General features: G+C 44.9%; 1 protein-coding gene across 5 annotated transcripts in view; it reads right to left on the reverse strand.

Annotated features, from left to right (window-relative positions):
- Window positions 1-19,577, reverse strand: part of HECTD4 (HECT domain E3 ubiquitin protein ligase 4) — a 190,698-nt gene that overhangs the window by 21,102 nt on the left and 150,019 nt on the right. For all 5 annotated transcript variants that reach the window (XM_059040502.2, XM_059040500.2, XM_059040501.2 and 2 more), the window contains exons 55-61: window positions 19,021-19,181; window positions 8,378-8,559; window positions 6,961-7,166; window positions 6,546-6,676; window positions 6,050-6,255; window positions 4,237-4,416; window positions 636-1,942 (exon numbers count right to left, since the gene is read on the reverse strand). In XM_059040502.2, the coding sequence (XP_058896485.1) occupies window positions 636-1,942; window positions 4,237-4,416; window positions 6,050-6,255; window positions 6,546-6,676; window positions 6,961-7,166; window positions 8,378-8,559; window positions 19,021-19,181 (2,373 nt within the window). The remainder of the gene's footprint in view (window positions 1-635; window positions 1,943-4,236; window positions 4,417-6,049; window positions 6,256-6,545; window positions 6,677-6,960; window positions 7,167-8,377; window positions 8,560-19,020; window positions 19,182-19,577) is intronic.

Genomic DNA, 19,577 nt, shown 5'->3' on the forward strand with positions numbered 1-19,577 from the left:
GGAGCAAGGGGGTGCAAATTCTCCTGCTAGTGTCTTCCCCTCCATATCTAATAAGGGTGAGGACGGTTTTTACTCTGCACCCAACTCCCGTTACACAGGGGGCAGGAAGACACAGGATGCAGGATTTCTAAACAAGGAGGCCCAGGAAACACATGGGATCTTGAAGTGGAAATGTAATCTGGCAACATGAGCAGCATCTGAAACTCAGAATCACTCAGAACAGAACGGCAAGTCTGTTCTCACCCTGCTCAGTGGGGATCCCTCCTGCCAACGGCAATGGTTAAAACAACCCAAAGCCACTGAAAAAGAGGCCACTGGGGCCTGAGTTGGAAAACACTCGATGACGCCCACCCATCAGGAAAGGTCAGCCCCTGGAGCCCCTCCCACACTCCGCAATGAACTGTATTTACTTCCTGACATCAGACTTGCTATCACACTCAGAGATGGGACCTCAAATACAGATAATCAACATGATTAATCACTGCTGTTTCCAAGAGCTGCCTCAGGGAGCCCGCTAAGTGCCCCAATGTCACCTATTAGTTAGTCCCTTGGAAATAATATTGGAAGGCTTAAAGAGGCCTGGGGGATTCTAACCGCCCATGATTTAAGTGGTTGCCAAGGTGTGAGGTGCTTACCTCCACGACCGCGAAGCCTTTGATGGGGCGTGCTGCGAGGGGCTGGTTGTCCAGGGACGTGACTGTGTACGTGGAGCCCATGTCTGACACTGAGGCCGTTTCTGCGTTGTCCAGTGGCTCCCCCAGGCTCCCGAGGCTGCCCAGGCTGCTGGTGCTGCAGAGGGAAACGTCCAGGCTCTCCTGGCTGGACACTACGTGGGGCTCCAATAAGCCCGCAGGGATGGGCAGCTCGAGGCCTGAGGGTAGCGGTTCCACGGAGACATCGCTGACCGTCTGCAAGATGCCCTGGGAGCTGCAGATGGAGGCTTGGCTGGTGGACGCAGACGTGCTGATGCTCATGGCGGGGGTCGGGCTGCGGGACGTGCTGACCTCCAAGCTGTCTGTGCTGGGGAAGCCAAGGGTCTTCTCTGGCTCGGCTTTCCCATCACCGCCCTCGGCCTTGTCTTTTGGCTTCTTGGGGTCTTCGTCCTGCAGGGGGATGTAGATCTCGTCTTTGAAGACCCCGCCGTGGGCGTTGCAGGCCTTGCGGATGGCGCCTCTGACGATGCCCTCGTCCAGGTGGGTGGGGATCCCAGAGATCACCAGCAAGCGGCTATGGGCGGTGGGACCCACCAGGGCCTGGCAGGCGTCGGCGATGGCGTCGCTCGTCACACCCAGCCCCTGCGGGTCCTTCCTGGTGAGGTGCCGGAGGATGATGAGCAAGGTCAGGGCGCGATGGAACCACAGCATGTCTTCGGGCTTGCCACCCCCGATGCTCAGCACGGCGGGGTCCGAATCCACTGAGCGCGAGGACTGGCGCTTCCCAGAGGAGGAGGCCTTTTCCCGCTTCATCTTGACTTTCTTCCTCTTGGACAGGAGGCTGGGGCTCTGCGGCGTCTGTCCTGGGGAGGACGACGAGGAGGACGACGAGTCGCTGAGGTTTGGGGCGGTCGCCGACGTCACCCCGCTGGCAGTGACGCTCATGTTGGTAGGCAGGGTCACCTCGGCCACCGCCAGGCACCCTTCCATGAGTGCGTGGAAATACGTAGAGAACCTGCCCTGGTCGGTGGCCACCACGGTCCCCGAGCCTCCGCACGTGCTGCCCGAGACCCAGCTCTGCGTCTCCTCGTCGTACAGCTTGTGGAGCTCAGACTGTAGGGCCATCAGCATGGCCAGGCAGGGGTTCAGCTGGAGGGCGATGGACGAGGACAGGCCAGCAGGGTGCTTCCTCTGCTCCAGGCTGTGCACTGTGCGCAGGAGCTCTGCCAGGAGGTGGAAAACCAGCTCTTTCACGCAGGCCGCCATGTCCGTGGTCCACAGGAAGTTTCCTGAGGCGAATGAAAGCAAAATAAATAAATAAATAAAAATCACCTATACAGAGCTTACTATGTGCCAGGCACTGTTCTAAGGCACTTTAATGGAGTCAGTCCTCACAGCGACCGCGTGAAACAAACATTACATCCTTTATCTCCATCTCACAGATGAAGAAACAGAGGCTCAAAGAGCTGAAGGACTCACGCGGCTGCCACTCGGTCACACAATCTCACAGGGCAGAGCCGGGCAGGCTGGACCCAGAGCCAGCGGCCTGCACCCCTGTGCCAGGTGACTTCTACAGCTCTGACCCCAAAGTCATTATTTTCTTTCTCATAAAGTTATTAAGCAGGTTGGGGACAAATCACTAGCATAATATTTCCTGAACCATGGGACGCTTACTACTGGGGGCATACAAGCCAATTTTACCAGATAGCTCAGAAATACACACGGAAAAATGATTCCTTTTAAACTCCTCTTTCAGTCCTGATTTTGTCAACAGGAAAGCCTCACTCTGGGGCTAGATAATAGAGAATAGCCCAGAGACCCAGAGCCTTTGACAGCGGACAGTAGTTAGCCAGAATTTCTTAACAGTAACTGCTTAGCTTTTTATTTTTATAGTTATCTTCTAGTTATGGCAAGGGATACAAATTTTCTGTTTAAAGTAGCAAGATAAAGTTTCCTGTAAAATTCAGTATAAGTTTAAAAAAAGGAGAAAGGCGTTGATCGCCATAAAAACAAATCAATAAATGTTGATAGGCATGATTCGTAGATGTGGCAGAAATCCCATAAAGGTGGCATGAGAACGACTGAAGTCTTGGAGATACTGTCTAGAACAGCCGTGGGCCACACGTCTGTGCCAAGGTCCCCTTCATGCCAGATGTGTGTCTTCTATCCCCAGTCACATTGTGGACAGGGAGTCCCAACGGCCAGGTCTGGCTGCCTTACCGAGAATCCCAATTAGGCCCAGCACCCACGAAGGAGGGGACTAGGCTGACTATTCTCCGGGGTGATGCTGTTTTGATCATTCTAATTGGTAATGAACTCATGGCTGTCATGGGACGTGGTGCTCACGGAGCCACTGACAGGGAATAAAGGCCAATGGGGTCTAAGGCTAGGCTCTCAGGTACTCCTATTTCCTTCTCTGTTGTCCTTCCTCTGCCATTGGACATTTTTGGAAGACGACGGCCTTGGAGAGAAATCTCCACCAAAATTGCAAATGGTGGCCCGAGAGCTGAGACCAGCCACATACATCTCGTTACCACAGCCAGTGGTTCCCTGCTCACCTCTTCCCACCCCCTGCCCAATGTGTTTTAAAGAATGTGAATTCGTTGTCAACATTTAGAAACTGGGAAATTCATATCAATATCCAGATTTCTGGCTTTTCTTGAAATAAAAAGTGCCAGTATCTGGCAGGACTAGGGACACATTCTTATACAGCAAATGAGTAGCAGGGCTCAGTGGCTGCCCCACAGGACACGTGCCCTCCAGTTCCCTGGAGGTCCTGGGTCCACTTTCCTCTCACATTCCTCTCACTTACATCATCTCCCTGAGCCCTGAGGGCACCTGAGTTTGCCAACATGTTTTTCCCTCCAACATTTTATTATTAAAAAATACAAAAATATAAAAAAGTTGAACACCTTATACAGTCAATATCTGGATGCTCACCACCTAGATTCTACCATTAACATTATTACATGTGTAACAAAGCTGTGTTTGCTTTATTACACATCTATCTATCCCTCTATTCATCCATAGACTCGTATTAGTTTTTGATTATTTCAAAATAAGTTGCATATATCAGTATTTTTATCCCTAAGCACTTAAGCAGACATATCATTAATTAAAGCTCAATATTTAGAAAAATTTTGAGGTAAATTTATACGCTAAGTTCACAACTCTTTAAGTTTACCATTCCATGAATTTTGCTACAATGCCATCTCTCTGTAACCTTTCAGGTGCTGTGAGGTCATAATGTTTGAAGGTGAAGGGTGGTATGGAAGTGAACAATGTTACAGAATAAAAGTTACAATAATGGCATATGTTTGTGTTTTAAAGTAAAGTATGATAAAATTAATCTTGTTTTCCTGGTTAGATGCCAGCCCTCAAAATAATGAAAATACCCTGCAAATCATGGATTTGGAAGTCTAGGCTACACTTTCCATTCAATTCCCCAAGTCCAACTGACAGCAAGCTGACGAGAGCTGTCACCACCCAGGCCACTGTGGCCACCCCAGGCGCACCGGCCAGCTCCTTCCCCAGGCACCCAGCCAGCTCCACCAGCCTGATCCTGAGGGAAGGGAGGCCTCACCAAGCAGTTCCACCACTTGCAGGAGGACGGACGTTGGGATGGTGTCAGGCTCGTCTTCAGATCTCCCTTCACCGTCCTCTGACTTCCAGGACAGCAGCTGCTCTGCGAAGGCCATCGCCAGTGGGAACTCAAGGGGCAGAGAGTGTAACACCAGCACGGCTCCAGGAGGGGGAGACACCCCTAGAAGAAGCGCCCAGAAGGAAAGCTCATGACTGGTAGCACCCGATCAAAACAAGCTTGCGATAAAGACCTGCCAGGTGTGTGCAGAGAAACAGGGCCGGAAAGCCTGTCCACTCATGCACTGGGCCGGGGGGGGGGGTGGCGAGAGAAAATGTCACTCCCCACACTCCAGATGGAGTCAGCTGCAGGAGCAGGAGGAGTGGAGGACATCCTCCAAGGAGTCCACCTGTTGGTGTGAGAATGGGACAAAGGGCAGCAGTGGGGACAGGGAAGGATAAACATTTCCCAGTCAGTCAGATACCAACCAGCCTGATGACCTGGCATGGAGACAGGAAGTCAGACTAAAAGATGCTTCACTGGAATGGTCCCAGCCTGGTAAAGAAATAACCAGCCTTTTGGTGCAGCTGAAATCCCATGGGAGCAACAGCTTATTTTAGATTTACAGAGTAGACCAGCAAGGGGGCCCCCAGACTTCAGGAACTACCAGAATTCTCTTTTACTGCCTTCGGTCATTGTCATGGCCTGAATCTGACCGAAGCTGCCTACGACGAGAGAAGAAAGACCCTGTGGTCTGATCCCTGTCACACCCTGTACCGCACCCCAACCCCCACCGCAAGCACTGGTCAGACATAAGCTGGGGTACCAGGGATCTCTGGCCGGGTCAGGAGGAACCATGTTGACTGGCCTGTACTTTGGGGTGAATGTTTATTTGGGGAATGATAGGTAAGACAGAGATCTTCTGTGTTTAATATAAATTTTAAAAACAGTGTAGGCAAAATACAATGAAAAAAATAGACCCTAATAAAAAGAGATCATAAAAAGAGATCATGTTTAGCATTGACCAAATACCTTAAGAAATGTCCTTTCATTTTATTCCCTAAGGATGCAATGTCTCCAGGATTGGAGCTGTACAGAAGCCAAGGCCCAATTTTGGCTGAAAGTTCAAATACATCTTTATAATTGTCTCTAACAAACATGTGTCCATCTTCTCCTGTCCAACATGCCAAGGACGTGCAGTGCAAGTCTGAGACTAGGTTTCCCTTCCTCTGTGTGTTGACTCAGAAACAGAGTCAGCTGGCCCCAGTATACAAAGCAGACAGTCGGCGAGAACTTCAGGATTTACAGAGATGGAGACCTCATCTAAATCCAAATCTGCGGAGGCTTAACAAAGGATGCCAGGGAGACAAGACCACTTGGGCTTCCCAGCCTGGCCACCACCAGGCTTTGTTTACCATTGACATGGGGAGCAGATGATCACTGAGGCCCGTGCCCCAGGGAGCCACATTATACCTGAGAGAATTCAGGTTTAATGAGCACTTGAAGGGCAGCCAGGACTATTACAGCTAAATGACGGGACTGCCCTGTCTAGATCATTCTGAACAGCACATGCTTGTGAAAGGAAAGGAAATCCCCACTGTAGTCTGGGCAGCATCTGCCAGGTCTTCCCCTGGCAGGAAAGGGAGAACTTTTAATCCACTGTCTCTGAAATACACTGCCCCAAGCAGTCCTATTCTTTACCCATAGGAAACTGGAACACAGCACGGTAGAAAATCCTTTCAATTTTCACAAAGAAGGAAAGCAGAGAATGACTTCAAAGCTGTTCTTAGTACCGTGAGCTAATTCAGAGACTTACCCAGTTTGATGTGGACTTTGTCTGTGGAGAGGATCACAGAAGGGTACTGGTTGGTGGTGGGAGGCGGCGTGAGCCCCGTGTTGGCCGGAGACGCATCCCGTGGGTAACAGATGGCCTCGATGAGGTTTAGCTGGCCGTTTCGCTTCACTTTGTGGCCCAGCCCGTACACGAGCACGCGCGCCCACGGCGCCTTGTACAGAGAGGAGCTGAGGAGGAGGGATGAGTGTGAGCAGAGTCCAACCATGTCAACAAACACTTTGTTGTGAGGGGGGTGAGAACTGGGCACACGTAAGTCACCTCCATTACACTTTAGAAGGTCATTCTTTATATAGACTAATTTCCAACACATGGAAATTAGGGAAGAACTGTAAATCATGTTCAAGTACAGTATGCATTAAAGAATAAAAGCAATGAGTTTTTTCTTTCTGTAAATTGTACCAGAATCTGTCTTACTTTTCTCTCCCCATCACCATCTTCTACAGTACGGGCAACTTACTCTTTGCGGAATCCAGACTGACTTTCTTTGCAAGATACCACGACGAAAGCCGCCCCGGGGAAATTGACGTCCATGTTGACCTTGGACTCAGAAATTGGAAACTCTTCGGAGGGGAACTGCTCTGGTGCCGTCTGCAGAGACATTTAACAGGGAAAGCCATGGGTTAAACATGAGAGCATTTCCTTTTCCCAGCTCCCAGGCAAAGGAGAACCAATGCGTACACTGTAACAGGATCAGGAGGACAAAAAAGCCCTCTGGGAGGAAGGACACCACGGATGGGACAAGGCAGGGGAGCTGCGAAGAAAAGCAGACTAGTGGGGCTTGGGGAAGAAAGTGTCATTTTCAGTCAGCCAATAAGATTTCCAGTTGAAACCTGTAGCCCCAGTTTAGGGACATCAGAACTTTGGACTTTTACCTGCAGGAAACAGCAGATCTGTTTCGTCAGCTCCAACAGGCTCTCCTCACCCTGGTGCAGGGTCCGAGTGATGGCCACGTTGAGCCACTCTCTCACTGTCTGGGAGCTGCCCTGGTAGAAGAGGTCCGTGGCCGAGCAGTTCTGGGAATGGATGCAGTGTTGCAGCGACTGTGCGAGGAGGATGGAGCTGGAGCTGATGGTGCCGTCTGGGGACAGGAAAGAAAACACAAGTCAACAAGAACAGCAGCAGCCAAGGGCTGTGAGATCCTGAGTAACAAACCAGGAGCATTCTGTCCAGAAAACCAGGATGGGTTAGCTTGGACATACGTCTTGGATAAAAGACGTTACCAGTCAGATCCTGCAGGGGGTGGGGGATTCAGGAGTTCGGCGGTCTTTAATTTTTTGCTTTCTTTTAAGCTATAAAACTGTTGCCTAAAATAAAAACCTGAGTTGAAGCCCAGGTCTACTAAGCAGGTAGAAGTGGAGCTGCTTGAATTCAGGGGTTCCAGAGCCTGACCTATCGGCTGCCCTGGCCAAACCGGAGTTTCACCAAGGAACCACTGGAGTTTATAAAGCAAGTGTTAGTCACTGTGGCAGAGCTTCTTCCACAAGCAGGTTAAAGCTTTCCAGGTCTGTTTTGGAGCCTCTAAGTTCTTGGGGTGGGCCAGTGGACCCCACGTGCTGAAGTGGCTTGTGGAGATGTAGTTCACACAGGCACTGGCTGGGACCTATGGCTGTGAGAGATGTCCTTTATGCTTAGAATGCCACCTGCCCTCTCACTCCTGCTTCCATCTTAGAAGCTAGGAGGTCAAGGGAAGCAGGCTGGAGGCCACGGTGCCAGAGGAAGACAGAAGGGGCCCTTCAGTCTTCAACCGGGTTGAGGGCAGAGTCATCACTTAGTATTCACCAAGGGAGCAAACACATAGCATCAGCCCACACTCCAAGGGTCCCACGTTGAGCACATGCACACAGGCTGGCCCATTAAAACAGCTCCACTTGAAGTCACGATGAATCAATTAGGTCTCTCTGGTGGCGTTTGATGGCAGGAACGTTTTCCTGTCTTCACACGTCAAACAGAATGTCTCTGTCAACAGTAGAGTGACTAGATTTCATAAATAAGACTTTATTTTCCTTGGTCCACGAGTAGTTTGCTTAATGAATGCTTAATAGGTTAATGACTAAATATGTCATCTAATATACTTAGATTTTTCAAAGAGTGAGAAAGTACTGCAAAGACAGCTGGCAATCTTTCGTGCAGTTTATCTACGCTAAGTCTAAAGGTCCTGTGCGGGGACTCCTCCCAGCACATGGAGAGCAAGGACACTAAGCACAGCTCCTGCTTGGCACCCGGCTCACCTCAGGGCTATTCCATCCTGGGCCTAATTTCTGCAGTGACAGCAGCAAAGCGGAGGTTTACCTGGGAGGGGAGGAGCGAGGAGCTGATTGGACAGCAGCTGCAGGTGCTCCAGGGTAATGTCCCGGATGGCAGGGATGTGGAAGAGGCGGGTAAACAGGTGAGGCAGCCTGGGGGCGAAGATGTTGAGCAGGGCCATGCGGCAGTACAGCCTGGCCAGTGCGGCCTCGCAGCGCAGCAGCTCCCTGCAAGGGAAGGGCAGGGGACAGGCACTGAGCTCTGACGCTCCAGCCTCCACACTGGGCCGGGCCGCGGGCCACTGAAGAGGAAAGACCACATCTCAGGCTTCTCTGGCTTCATGTTCTGTGCTCCAAGTTAGACACTTGTATTTTAAACAAAAAGCCACATTTAGTTATGTTTGATTTTTCCCAACTCAAAAACCACCATGGAAAAAGAAATGAAAATATATGTTCACATAAAGACTCACATATACGTGTGTTCACAGTAGCATATATATAGTAGCCCAAAAGTGGAAACAGCCCAAATGTCCAACAGCTGAGGTATGGTAAATCCATACAATGGAATGTTACTCACAAATAAGAAGGGATGAAGCACTGACATGTGCTACGACATGGATGAACCCGGACGGCCCTGTGCTAAGTGAAAGAAACCAGACACAAAAGCTCACATATTATGAATCTATTTATATAGAGTGTCCAGAATTTAAGCAAATCCATAGAAACAGAAATCAGATTGGCAGGATTGAGCTAGGGGATGGGAGAAGGGGAACTGACTACTAATGGTGTGGGGTTTCTTCTTGGGGTGATGAAAATGCTCTAAAACTGAGAGTGATGATGGTTACAGAATTTTGTGAATATACTAAAAATTGTTGGCCTGTATACTTTAAATGGGTAAATTACAAGGTACATGAATTGTATCTCTGTAAAGCTATTATAAAAATTTCAGTGTGGGTATTTTTTTTTTTTTTTTTTTTTTTTTTTTTTGTGGTAGGCGGGCCTCTCACTGTTGTGGTCTCTCCCCCTGCAGAGCACAGGCTCTGGACGCGCAGGCCCAGCAGCCATGGCTCACGGGCCCAGCCGCTCGGCGGCACGTGGGATCCTCCCGGACCGGGGCACGAACCCGCGACCCCTGCATCGGCAGGCGGACTCCCAACCACTGCGCCACCAGGGAAGCCCTGGGTATTTTTTTTAATGTGATGAATTTATAAAGTGATAGGCATTCACCTTGAATTATAGCTCATTAGTGACTAAGCAGGTCTCATTCAGAAGTTCATCTCTTGGTAAAGAATCTAATCTAGCTAATACTAAGCATAGGGGACACTCCCTGTACTTTATTAGCTAATCACCATAATTAAAAATTCTGCTGGTAGTAAGCACTTAAGAAGGCAAGTTAGAAGTAGCCCTTTTGGAATGTAAACTGGTGCAGCCACTGTGGAAAACAGCATGGAGGTTCCTCAGAAAACTAAAAATAAAGTTACCATATGATCTAGCAATTCCACTCCTGGGCATATATCCAGACAAAACTATAATTCAAAATGATACATGCACCCCTATGTTCAAAGCAGCACTATTCACAATAGCCAAGACATGGAAACAACCTAAATGTCCACTGACAGATGAACGGATAAAGAAGATGTGGTACATATATACAATGGAATATTACTCAGCAGTAAGAAAGAATGAAATAATGCCATTTGCAGCAATATGGATGCAACTAGAGATTATCATACTAAGTGAAGTCAGAAATAGAAAGACAAATACCATATGATATCACTTATATGTGGAATCTAAAATATGACACAAATGAACATATCTATGAAACAGAAACAGAATCATGGACATAGAGAATAGACTGATGGTTGCCAAGGGGGAGGGGGTTGGGGGAGGGATGGATTAGGAGTTTGGGATTAGCAGATGCAAACCAGTATATATAGGATGGATAAACAACAAGGTCCTACTGCATAGCACAGGGAACTATATCCTGTGATAAACCATAATGGAAGAAAATATGAAAAAGAATGTAATATATATATATATAAAACTGAGTCACTTTGACGTACAGCAGTAGTTAACATAACATTGTAATTCAACTCTACGTCAATAAAAAATAAATTAAAAAAAAAAGAAGTAGCCCTTTTGTGTCTATAAAGTCTAGGTCTAAACCCACTCAGAGCCAACAGGGGTCACTTGATATTACCTACTGACCCAAATTAAAGGTAATGCTGATCCATCATATAAAGTGAAGACAAAACAGAAACCAGCTAAGATGGTGCATGTTAGGTGGTTTCTTTCTCGGCTCCACCAGTTTGTAATATTCTTGTGCCAGAATTTAAAACAAACCAACTCCACCTGCTTCTTCCCTCCTCAGAAGTTTGTCCATTGACAGTACTAGCACAGCTCACAAGGACCAACGCAGCAAAACAGATGAGGTCTGACTATGAAAGCTGAAAGCCCTACAGACTCCCCCCAGCTCTCTCCTCAGACTGCAAAGCCTCAAGTTGCCAGTATGAAGCTGGAGTGAGATTATTTTCAGTTGACTCTGCAGACTGTTAACGTCTCTGAAGTCTCTGCTGAGGAGCCCCCCACCTCTTCTTTCTCTAAAGTCCTCTCTCAAACCCACATGAGTGCTTTAGGCAGAGTACACCTCTGATGAAAACCCCAACTATGGCCAGAAATTCCACCACTGTATTGATCAAACAAATCTATGGCATGTTTCATATTTCTCCCAATACCGAGATCACCACATTAATACTGACTGTAAATGTCCTACATCTGTAGCCTGCTTGTAACCTTGCAAAGCACTTTCTTGTCTTTTTTCTAAGTTGCTAGTCAACAGTCAATAGGTTTCATCTATCAGAGAAATTTGCCAAAAATAAGACTGAAAGTCTTATTAAAGAAGTTTTTAAAAACTTTAAGAGTACCATATTGATACGCAAGCATATATGTTTGGGGATCCTTTTCAACAAATATTTGGAGTCTACAGTGTGAGCCAGGGCCTTGATTAAGCACTGGGGGCCCTAGCAAAGAATCAGACAAGGTCTCTGCTTTTAGGAAGCTTATGTTCTAGAGGGAGGAGACACGCAATAAACAAGTTTTTTTTTTTTTTAATAAAGCAAAAATATCAGGTCCTGGAAGGGAAGTATTGATAAAATACAGTTTTATGACAATGTGCTCCTGTGGGCTTACTTTAGATGGTGAGTCAAGGCTTTTTTAGAAAGGTGACATATTCATTGCAATCTGAATGACAAGAATGAGACAGCTGATCCACCAGAGGGCAGACATCAGAAGCAAGAACTACAATCCCGCAGCCTGTGGAACAAAAACCCCATTCACAGAAAGATAGACAAAATGAAAAGGCAGAGGGCTATGTACCAGATGAAGGAACAAGATAAAACCCCAGAAAAACAACTAAATGAAGTGGAGATGGGCAACCTTCCAGAAAAAGAATTCAGAATAATGATAGTGAAGATGATCCAGGACCTCAGAAAAAGAAAGGAGGCAAAGATCGAGAAGATGCAAGAAATGTTTAACAAAGACCTAGAAGAATGAAAGAACAAACAAACACAGATGAACAATACAATAACTGAAATGAAAACTACCCTAGAAGGAATCAATAACAGAATAACTGAGGCAGAAGAACGGATAAGTGACCTGGAAGACAGAATGGTGGAATTCACTGCTGCGGAACAGAATAAAGAAAAAAGAATGAAAAGAAATGAAGACAGCCTAAGAGACCTCTGGGACAACATTAAATGCAACAACATTCGCACTATGGGGTCCCAGAAGGAGAAGAGAGAGAGAAAGTACCTGAGAAAATATTTGAAGAGATTATAGTCGAAAACTTCCCTAACATGGGAAAGGAAATAGCCATCCAAGTCCCGGAAGCGCAGAGAGTCCCATACAGGATAAACCCAAGGAGAAACACACTGAGATACATAGTAATCAAACTGGCAAAAATTAAAGACAAAGAAAAATTATTGAAAGTAGCAAGGGAAAAACAACAAATAACATACAAGGAAACTCACATAAGGTTAACAGAGTTTCTCAGCAGAAACTCTACAAGCCAGAAGTGAGTGGCATGACATACTTAAAGTGATGAAAGGGAAGAACCTACAACCAAGATTACTCTACCTGGCAAGGATCTCATTCAGATTCGACAGAGAAATCAAAAGCTTTACAGAGCAAAAGCTAAGAGAATTCAGCACCACCAAACCAGCTCTCCAACAAATGCTAAAGGAACTTCTCTAAGTGGGAAACACAAGAGAAGAAAAGGACCTACAAAAACAAACCCAAAACAATTAAGAAAATGGTAATAGGAACATACACATCAATAATTACCTTAAATGTGAATGGATTAAATGCTCCAACCAAAAGACACAGACTTGCTAAATGGATACAAAAATAAGACCCATATATATATGCTGTCTACAAGAGACCCACTTCAGACCTAGGGACACATACAGACTGAAAGTGAGGGGATGGAAAAAGATATTCCATGCAAATGGAAATCAAAAGAAAGCTGGAGTAGCAATACTCATATCAGATAAAATAGACTTTAAAATAAAGAATGTTACAAGAGACAAGGAAGGACACTACATAATGATCAAGGGATCAATCCAAGAAGAAGATATAACAATTATAAATATATATGCACCCAACACAGGAGCACCCCAATATATAAGGCAACTGCTAATATCTATAAAAGAGGAAATCGACAGTAACACAATAATAATGGGGGACTTTTAACACCTCACTTACACCAATGGACAGATCATCGAAACAGAAAATTAATAAGGAAACACAAGCTTTAAATGACACAATAGACCAGATAGATTTAATTGATATTTATAGGACATTCCATTCAAAAACAGCAGATTACACATTCTTCTCAAGTGCTCACGGAACATTCTCCAGGATAGATCACATCTTGGGTCACAAATCAAGCCTCAGTAAATTTAAGAAAACTGAAATCATATCAAGCATCTTTTCTGACCACAATGCTATGAGATTAGAAATCAATTACAGGGAAAAAAAACCCATAAAAAACACAAACACATGGAGGCTAAACAATACGTTACTAAATAACCAAGAGATCACTGAAGAAATCAAAGAGGAAATCAAAATATATCTACAGACAAATGACAATGAAAACACGATGATCCAAAACCGATGGGATGCAGCCAAAGCAGCTCTAAGAGGGAAGTTTATAGCTATACAAGCCTACCTCAAGAAACAAGAAAAATCTCAAATAAACAATCTAACCTTACACCTAAAGGAACTAGAGAAAGAAGAAAGTTCTGCTAACCCAAAGTTAGCAGAAGGAAAGAAATCATTAAAAATCAGAGCAGAAATAAATGAAATAGAAACAAAGAAAACAATAGCAAATATCAATAAAACTAAAAGCTGGTTCTTTGAGAACATAAACAAAATTGATAAACCATTAGCCAGACTCATCAAGAAAAGGAGGGAGGGCTTCGCTGGTGGTGCAGTGGTTGAGAGTCCGCCTGCCAATGCAGGGGACATGGGTTCGTGCCCCGGTCCAGGAAGATTCCACATGCCATGGAGCAGCTAGGCCCGTGAGCCATGGCCGCTGAGCCTGCGTGTCCAGAGCCTGTGCTCCACAATGGGAGAGGCCACAACAGTGACAGGCCCGTGTACCACAGAAAAAAAAAGAAAGAAAATTACAGACCAATATCACTGATGAATATAGATGCAAAAATCCTCAACAAAATACTAGCAAACAGAATCCAACAACACATTAAAAGGATCATGCACCATTATCAAGTGGGATTTATCCCAGGGATGCAAGGATTCTTCAATATACGCAAATCAATCAATGTGATACACCATTTTAACAAACTGAAGAAAAGCCATATGATCATCTCAATAGATGCACAAAAAGCTTTTGACAAAATTCAACACCCATTTATGATAAAAACTCTCCAGAAAGTGGGTATAGAGGGACCCTACCTCAACATAATAAAGGCCATAAATGAGAAACCCACAGCAAACATCATTCTCAATGGTGAAAAAGTGAAACTATTTCTGCTAAGATCTGGAATGAGACAAGGATGTCTACTCTCGTCACTATTATTCAACATAATTTTGGAAGTCCTAGCCACGGCAATCAGAGAAGAGAAAGAAATAAAAGGAATACAAATTGGAAAAGAAGAAGTAAAACTGTCACTGTTTGCAGATGACATGATACTATACATACAGAATCCTAAAGATGCCACCAGAAAACTACTAGAGCTCATCAATGAATTTGGTAAAGTAGCAGGATACAAAATTAAGGCCCAGAAATCTCTTGCATTCCTATACACTAATGATGAAAAATCTGAAAGAGAAATTAAGGAGACCTCTCATTTACCATTGCAACAAAAAGAATAAAATACCTAGGAATAAACCTACCTAAGGAGATAAAAGACCTGTATGCAGAAAACTATAAGACACTGATGAAAGAAATTAAAGATGATACAAACAGATGGAGAGATATACCATGTTCTTGGATTGGAAGAATCAACATTGTGAAAATGACTATACTAGCTAAAGCAATCTACAGATTCAATGCAATCCCTATCAAATTACCAATGGCATTTTTTACAGAACTAGAACAAAAAATCTTAAAATTTGTATGGAGACACAAAGGACCCCAAATAGCCAAAGCTATTGGCAAAGACACCTAGAGTCTTGAGGGAAAAAAATGGAGCTGGAGGAATCAGACTCCCTGACTTCAGACTATACTACAAAGCTACAGTAATCAAGACAGTATGGTACTGACACAAAAACAGAAATATAGATCAATGGAACAGGATTGAAAGCCCAGAGATAAACCCACACACCTATGGTCAACTAATCTATGACAAAGGAGGCAAGGATATAAAATGGAGAAAAGACAGTCTCTTCAATAAGTGGTGCTGGGAAAACTGGACAGCTACATATAAAAGAATGAAATTAGAACACTGCCTAACACCATACACAAAAGTAAACTCAAAATGGATTAGAGGGCTTCCCTGTTGGTGCAGTGGTTGAGAGTCTGCCTGCCAGTGCAGGGGATGCGGGTTCGGGCCCCGGTCCGGGAGGATCCCACATGCCGCGGAGCAACTGAGCCCGTGAGCCAGAATTGCGGAGCCTGTGCTCTAGAGCCAGCGAGCCACAACTACTGAGCCTACGAGCCACAACTACTGAGCCCGCATGACACAATTGCTGGCCTATGTGCCTAGAGCCCGTGCTCTGCAACAGGAGAAGCCACCGCAATGAGAAGCCCACTCACCGCAACAAAGACCCAATGCAGCCAAAAATAAATAAATAAATTAAAAAAAAATGGATTAGAGACCTAAATGTAAGACCCGACACATAAAACTCTTAGAGGAAAACACAGGAAGAACACTCGTTAACATAAATCACAGCAAGATATTTTTTGGCCCACTTCCTAGAATAATGGAAATAAAAACAAAAATAAACAAATGGGACCGAATGAAACTTAAAAGTTTTTGTAAAGCAAAGGAAACCACAAACAAGACAAAAAGACAACCCTCAGAATGGGACAAAATATTTGCAAATGAATCAAAGGACAAAGGATTAATCTCCAAAATACATAAACAGCTCATGCAGCTCAATATTAAAAAAACAAAGAACCCAATCAAAAAATGGGCAGAAGACCTAAATAGACATTTCTCCAAAGAGGACATACAGATGGCCAAGAAGCACATGAAAAGCTACTCAACATCACTAATTATTAGAGAAATGCAAATCAAAACTACAATGAGGTATCACCTCACACCAGTTAGAATGGGCATGATCAGAAAATCTACAAACAACAAATGCTGGAGAGGGTGTGGAGAAAAGGGAACCCTCTTGCACTCTTGGTGGGAATGTAAATTGATACAGCCACTATGGAGAACAGTATGGAGGTTCCTTAAAAAACTAAAAACAGAATTACCATCCAACCCATCAATCTCACTACTGGGTATATACCCAGAGAAAACCATCATTCAAAAAGACACATGCACCCCAATGTTCATTGCTGCACTATTTACAATAGCCAGGTCATGGAAGCAAACTAAATACCCATTGACAGATGATGGATAAAGAAGTTGTGTTTATGTGAATTACGTCTCAATAAAGCTTTTAAAAAACCAAGAAAAAAAAAAGAAGTTGTGGTACACTGGAATATTACTCAGCCATAAAAAGGAACGAAATTGGGTCATTTGTAGAGACATGGATGAATCTAGAGACTGTCGTACAGAGTGCAGTAAGTCAGAAAGAGAAAAACAAATATCACATATTAACGCATATATGTGGAACCTAGAAAAATGGTACAGATGAACCAGTTTGCAGGGCAGTAATTGAGACACAGATGTAGAGAACAAACGTATGGACACCAAGTGGGGAAAGCAGTGGGGGGTGGGGGTGGTGGCATGATGAATTGGGCGATTGGGATTGACATGCATACACTGATGTGTATAAAATGGATGACTAATAAGAACCTACTGTATAAAAAAATAAATAAAATATAATTTAAAAAAAAGAATGAGGCAGCCATGCAAAGTTCTGGGCAAAGCATTGCAGGTAGAGGGAATAGCATATACAGACACTGAGGAGGAAACAAGCTTGGTGTGTGAGACAAACTGCGGAAGGAGAGTACGCTGGGAGAAGCAGACAGACTCTGAGGCTCGGGAAGGGTTTGGTGAGCCAGGTTAAGGGTTTGAATTCTACTCCATGGAACGCCATGGGAACGTTTGAATTAGAGGAGAGAGATGAATGATCTGATCTGTGTTTGTAAAAGACCACTTGGCTGCTGTGGGGAGAAGGGAGAGCTGAGGCCTAGACCAGTGTGGTGGAGGCGGAGATGGAGAGAAGCAGCCTGGGATGTACTTTGGAGGAAGAGTCAGTGGGACCTGCCGATTGGTTACGTGAAGCAGTGAGGACAAAGGGTGACTTGGGCACCCCTCACAGACATGGAAAGACCGGTGGAGGAGAAGGCCCGAATTCCACCTCACATGTGACATTTTAGGCATCTATTAGGTTATCTGTGAGTAAAGGGTCAACAAAACCAGAGCCTTGTCCATGTAAGAGCTGACTTCGGTTAACTTGTTTTCAGCTCAGTTCTAAAAACCTGATAAAAGTAGTATTAGCCATATGTGTGTGTGGGGGGTGTGTGTGTGTGGGGTGTGTGTGTGTGTGTGTGTGTGTGTGTGTGTGTGTGTATTTTTTTGGCCACACTGCGCAGCTTATGGGATCTCAATTCCCTGACTAGGGACGGAACCTGGGCCATGGCAGTGAAAGCCGGGAATCCTAACCACTAGGCCACCAGGGAACTCCCAAATATCTGCAATATTACCAGGCATGTTGCTTATGGTCAAAACAACCCCCAACTGGCAAGCTGCACTGGGAGGACTGAAAAAAGAGTGCTCTTGGTGGGAAGCTACAGTTTCGGGCTTTCCAGAAAATGGTGACTCTTACTAACTGGGCCTGCCTCTTGCCGAAATCCCTAGAAGCTATGCCTGTGGAGTTGTTAAAAAAGATACGGGCTTCTATTTGGGACGTGGGGCTGCTCAGCCATCACGGGAACACAGCGATGTGAAGTCTATCCCTCACACCTGGGTTGTCACTGGGTGGGTGGGTGGGGTCAAAGAATAGCCTTTGAACTTCTGTGTGGATGACTCTGACTCCTGCTGAAATGTATGCACGACACTTCCCTGTGGCACGCCACGCTTCCCATCCTGGATCTTTTTAGGTGAGGCTAGTGCCAAGTATAGCCTATTTGGGTCTTGTGAAATTGATTGTCAAGTTGAACTTAAGACCACCCAAATGGGGCGATGAAACATCTGAGTGGAGATGGCAAGGAGGCAGTTGGATACATCCGTCTGGTGTTCCAGGGAGAGTTCTAAGCTGGAGATACACTCAAGTTACTTCAAAATTGACAATATAATGAGAAGGTACAATGCTATTGGATGAACAGTATGAAAAATAGTTTATGGGAAGTTTTATCAGAGAGCTCCATTTATCATTATATTTTCTTCTGAATTGATGCAAGAATTTTTATGACTGAAAGAAGGAATTTACAGGTGCATGTGAGGGAATTTTGCCAGATCTTTAGGCTTTAACCCACAGAGGGCAGGCACAGGTCCCCTCAGAGACCCCCGCAAAGTGCTGGGCACAAAGGAGCACTCAAGGAATACCTTGTTAGTTTAACAGAAATGAGCTGGCTGCTCACACAGTGCCTGGACTCTTCTTAGTTGTCTCTTCTTGACTCGGTTTACACTTTAGAACTTCTCCACATTCTTCAAATCTCCAGACACCCCTCAACACCCCCAACTCACAGCAGAGTATCCATGGCATAGGCCAGGTGATACTGGATCCTGCAACTTTTCTTCCTAACTCTTGCAATTCGCTGTTATCTTTACTAGCTGCCTCTGTCTCTCTCTTAGCTTTGAAAGAAAAGCCTTCTTTGTCAACGATGAAAGGCACATGTGATAAAACAAAGTAAGTGGATTTCTGTGACCTGCTAGAAAGAAGGGCTCAATTTTACCTGTGAATTTATTATTTATTTATTTTTAAAAAATGTCTGGCCATGCCACATGGCCTGTGGGATTTTAGTTCCCCAACCAGGGACTGAACCCAGGCCCTCGGCAGCGAGAACTCGTGAGTCCTAACCACTAGATTGCCAGGGCATTCCCTTACCTGTGAATTTGAAGGTTGGTATTGTCCAGGGTGACCAGCCCATTGGTGGCAGTCCTTCGGTAGCCTGCTGGGGGCCTTTCCAACATATCAATAGGATACCAGTATCGGACCAGCACACCTTCGCTTCGGAGGTACGTTTCTACCTGCACCAATTCATTTACCTACAACAGAAAAAGGAAATGTCTATTTGTTTTTTGAGCACTGACTTTTTTCCCCAAGTTTTAAAATACATATGTATACATATAAGACCAAACTTTTATAGCAGTAAATACTAGTTTCATGTCACCGATTGAGGCTAAAAGTTCAAAGATATCTGGATAGTGTATTTAGTTTTTTCATACCAGTTGGAAAATTTTAATTGGTACAATAAATTAAAGAACTTCAATGTAATCATGAGTTAGAAATTTAAAGAGAAGAGTGGTATATTTCAGTAACAGTTCAACATGCATTGTTGCCAGGTAAAATTTATGTTCATTGTTTTTATGTTAATAATTTTGTAAAAGCAGGGAATCTGTCTGATCGCTCTAATTTATTGCTAGGAAAATAAAAATGTAAGC

The sequence above is a fragment of the Kogia breviceps genome, chromosome 15 (genome assembly GCF_026419965.1).
Source record: "Kogia breviceps isolate mKogBre1 chromosome 15, mKogBre1 haplotype 1, whole genome shotgun sequence".
In the NCBI taxonomy this organism is placed as follows: Eukaryota; Metazoa; Chordata; class Mammalia; order Artiodactyla; family Physeteridae; genus Kogia; species Kogia breviceps.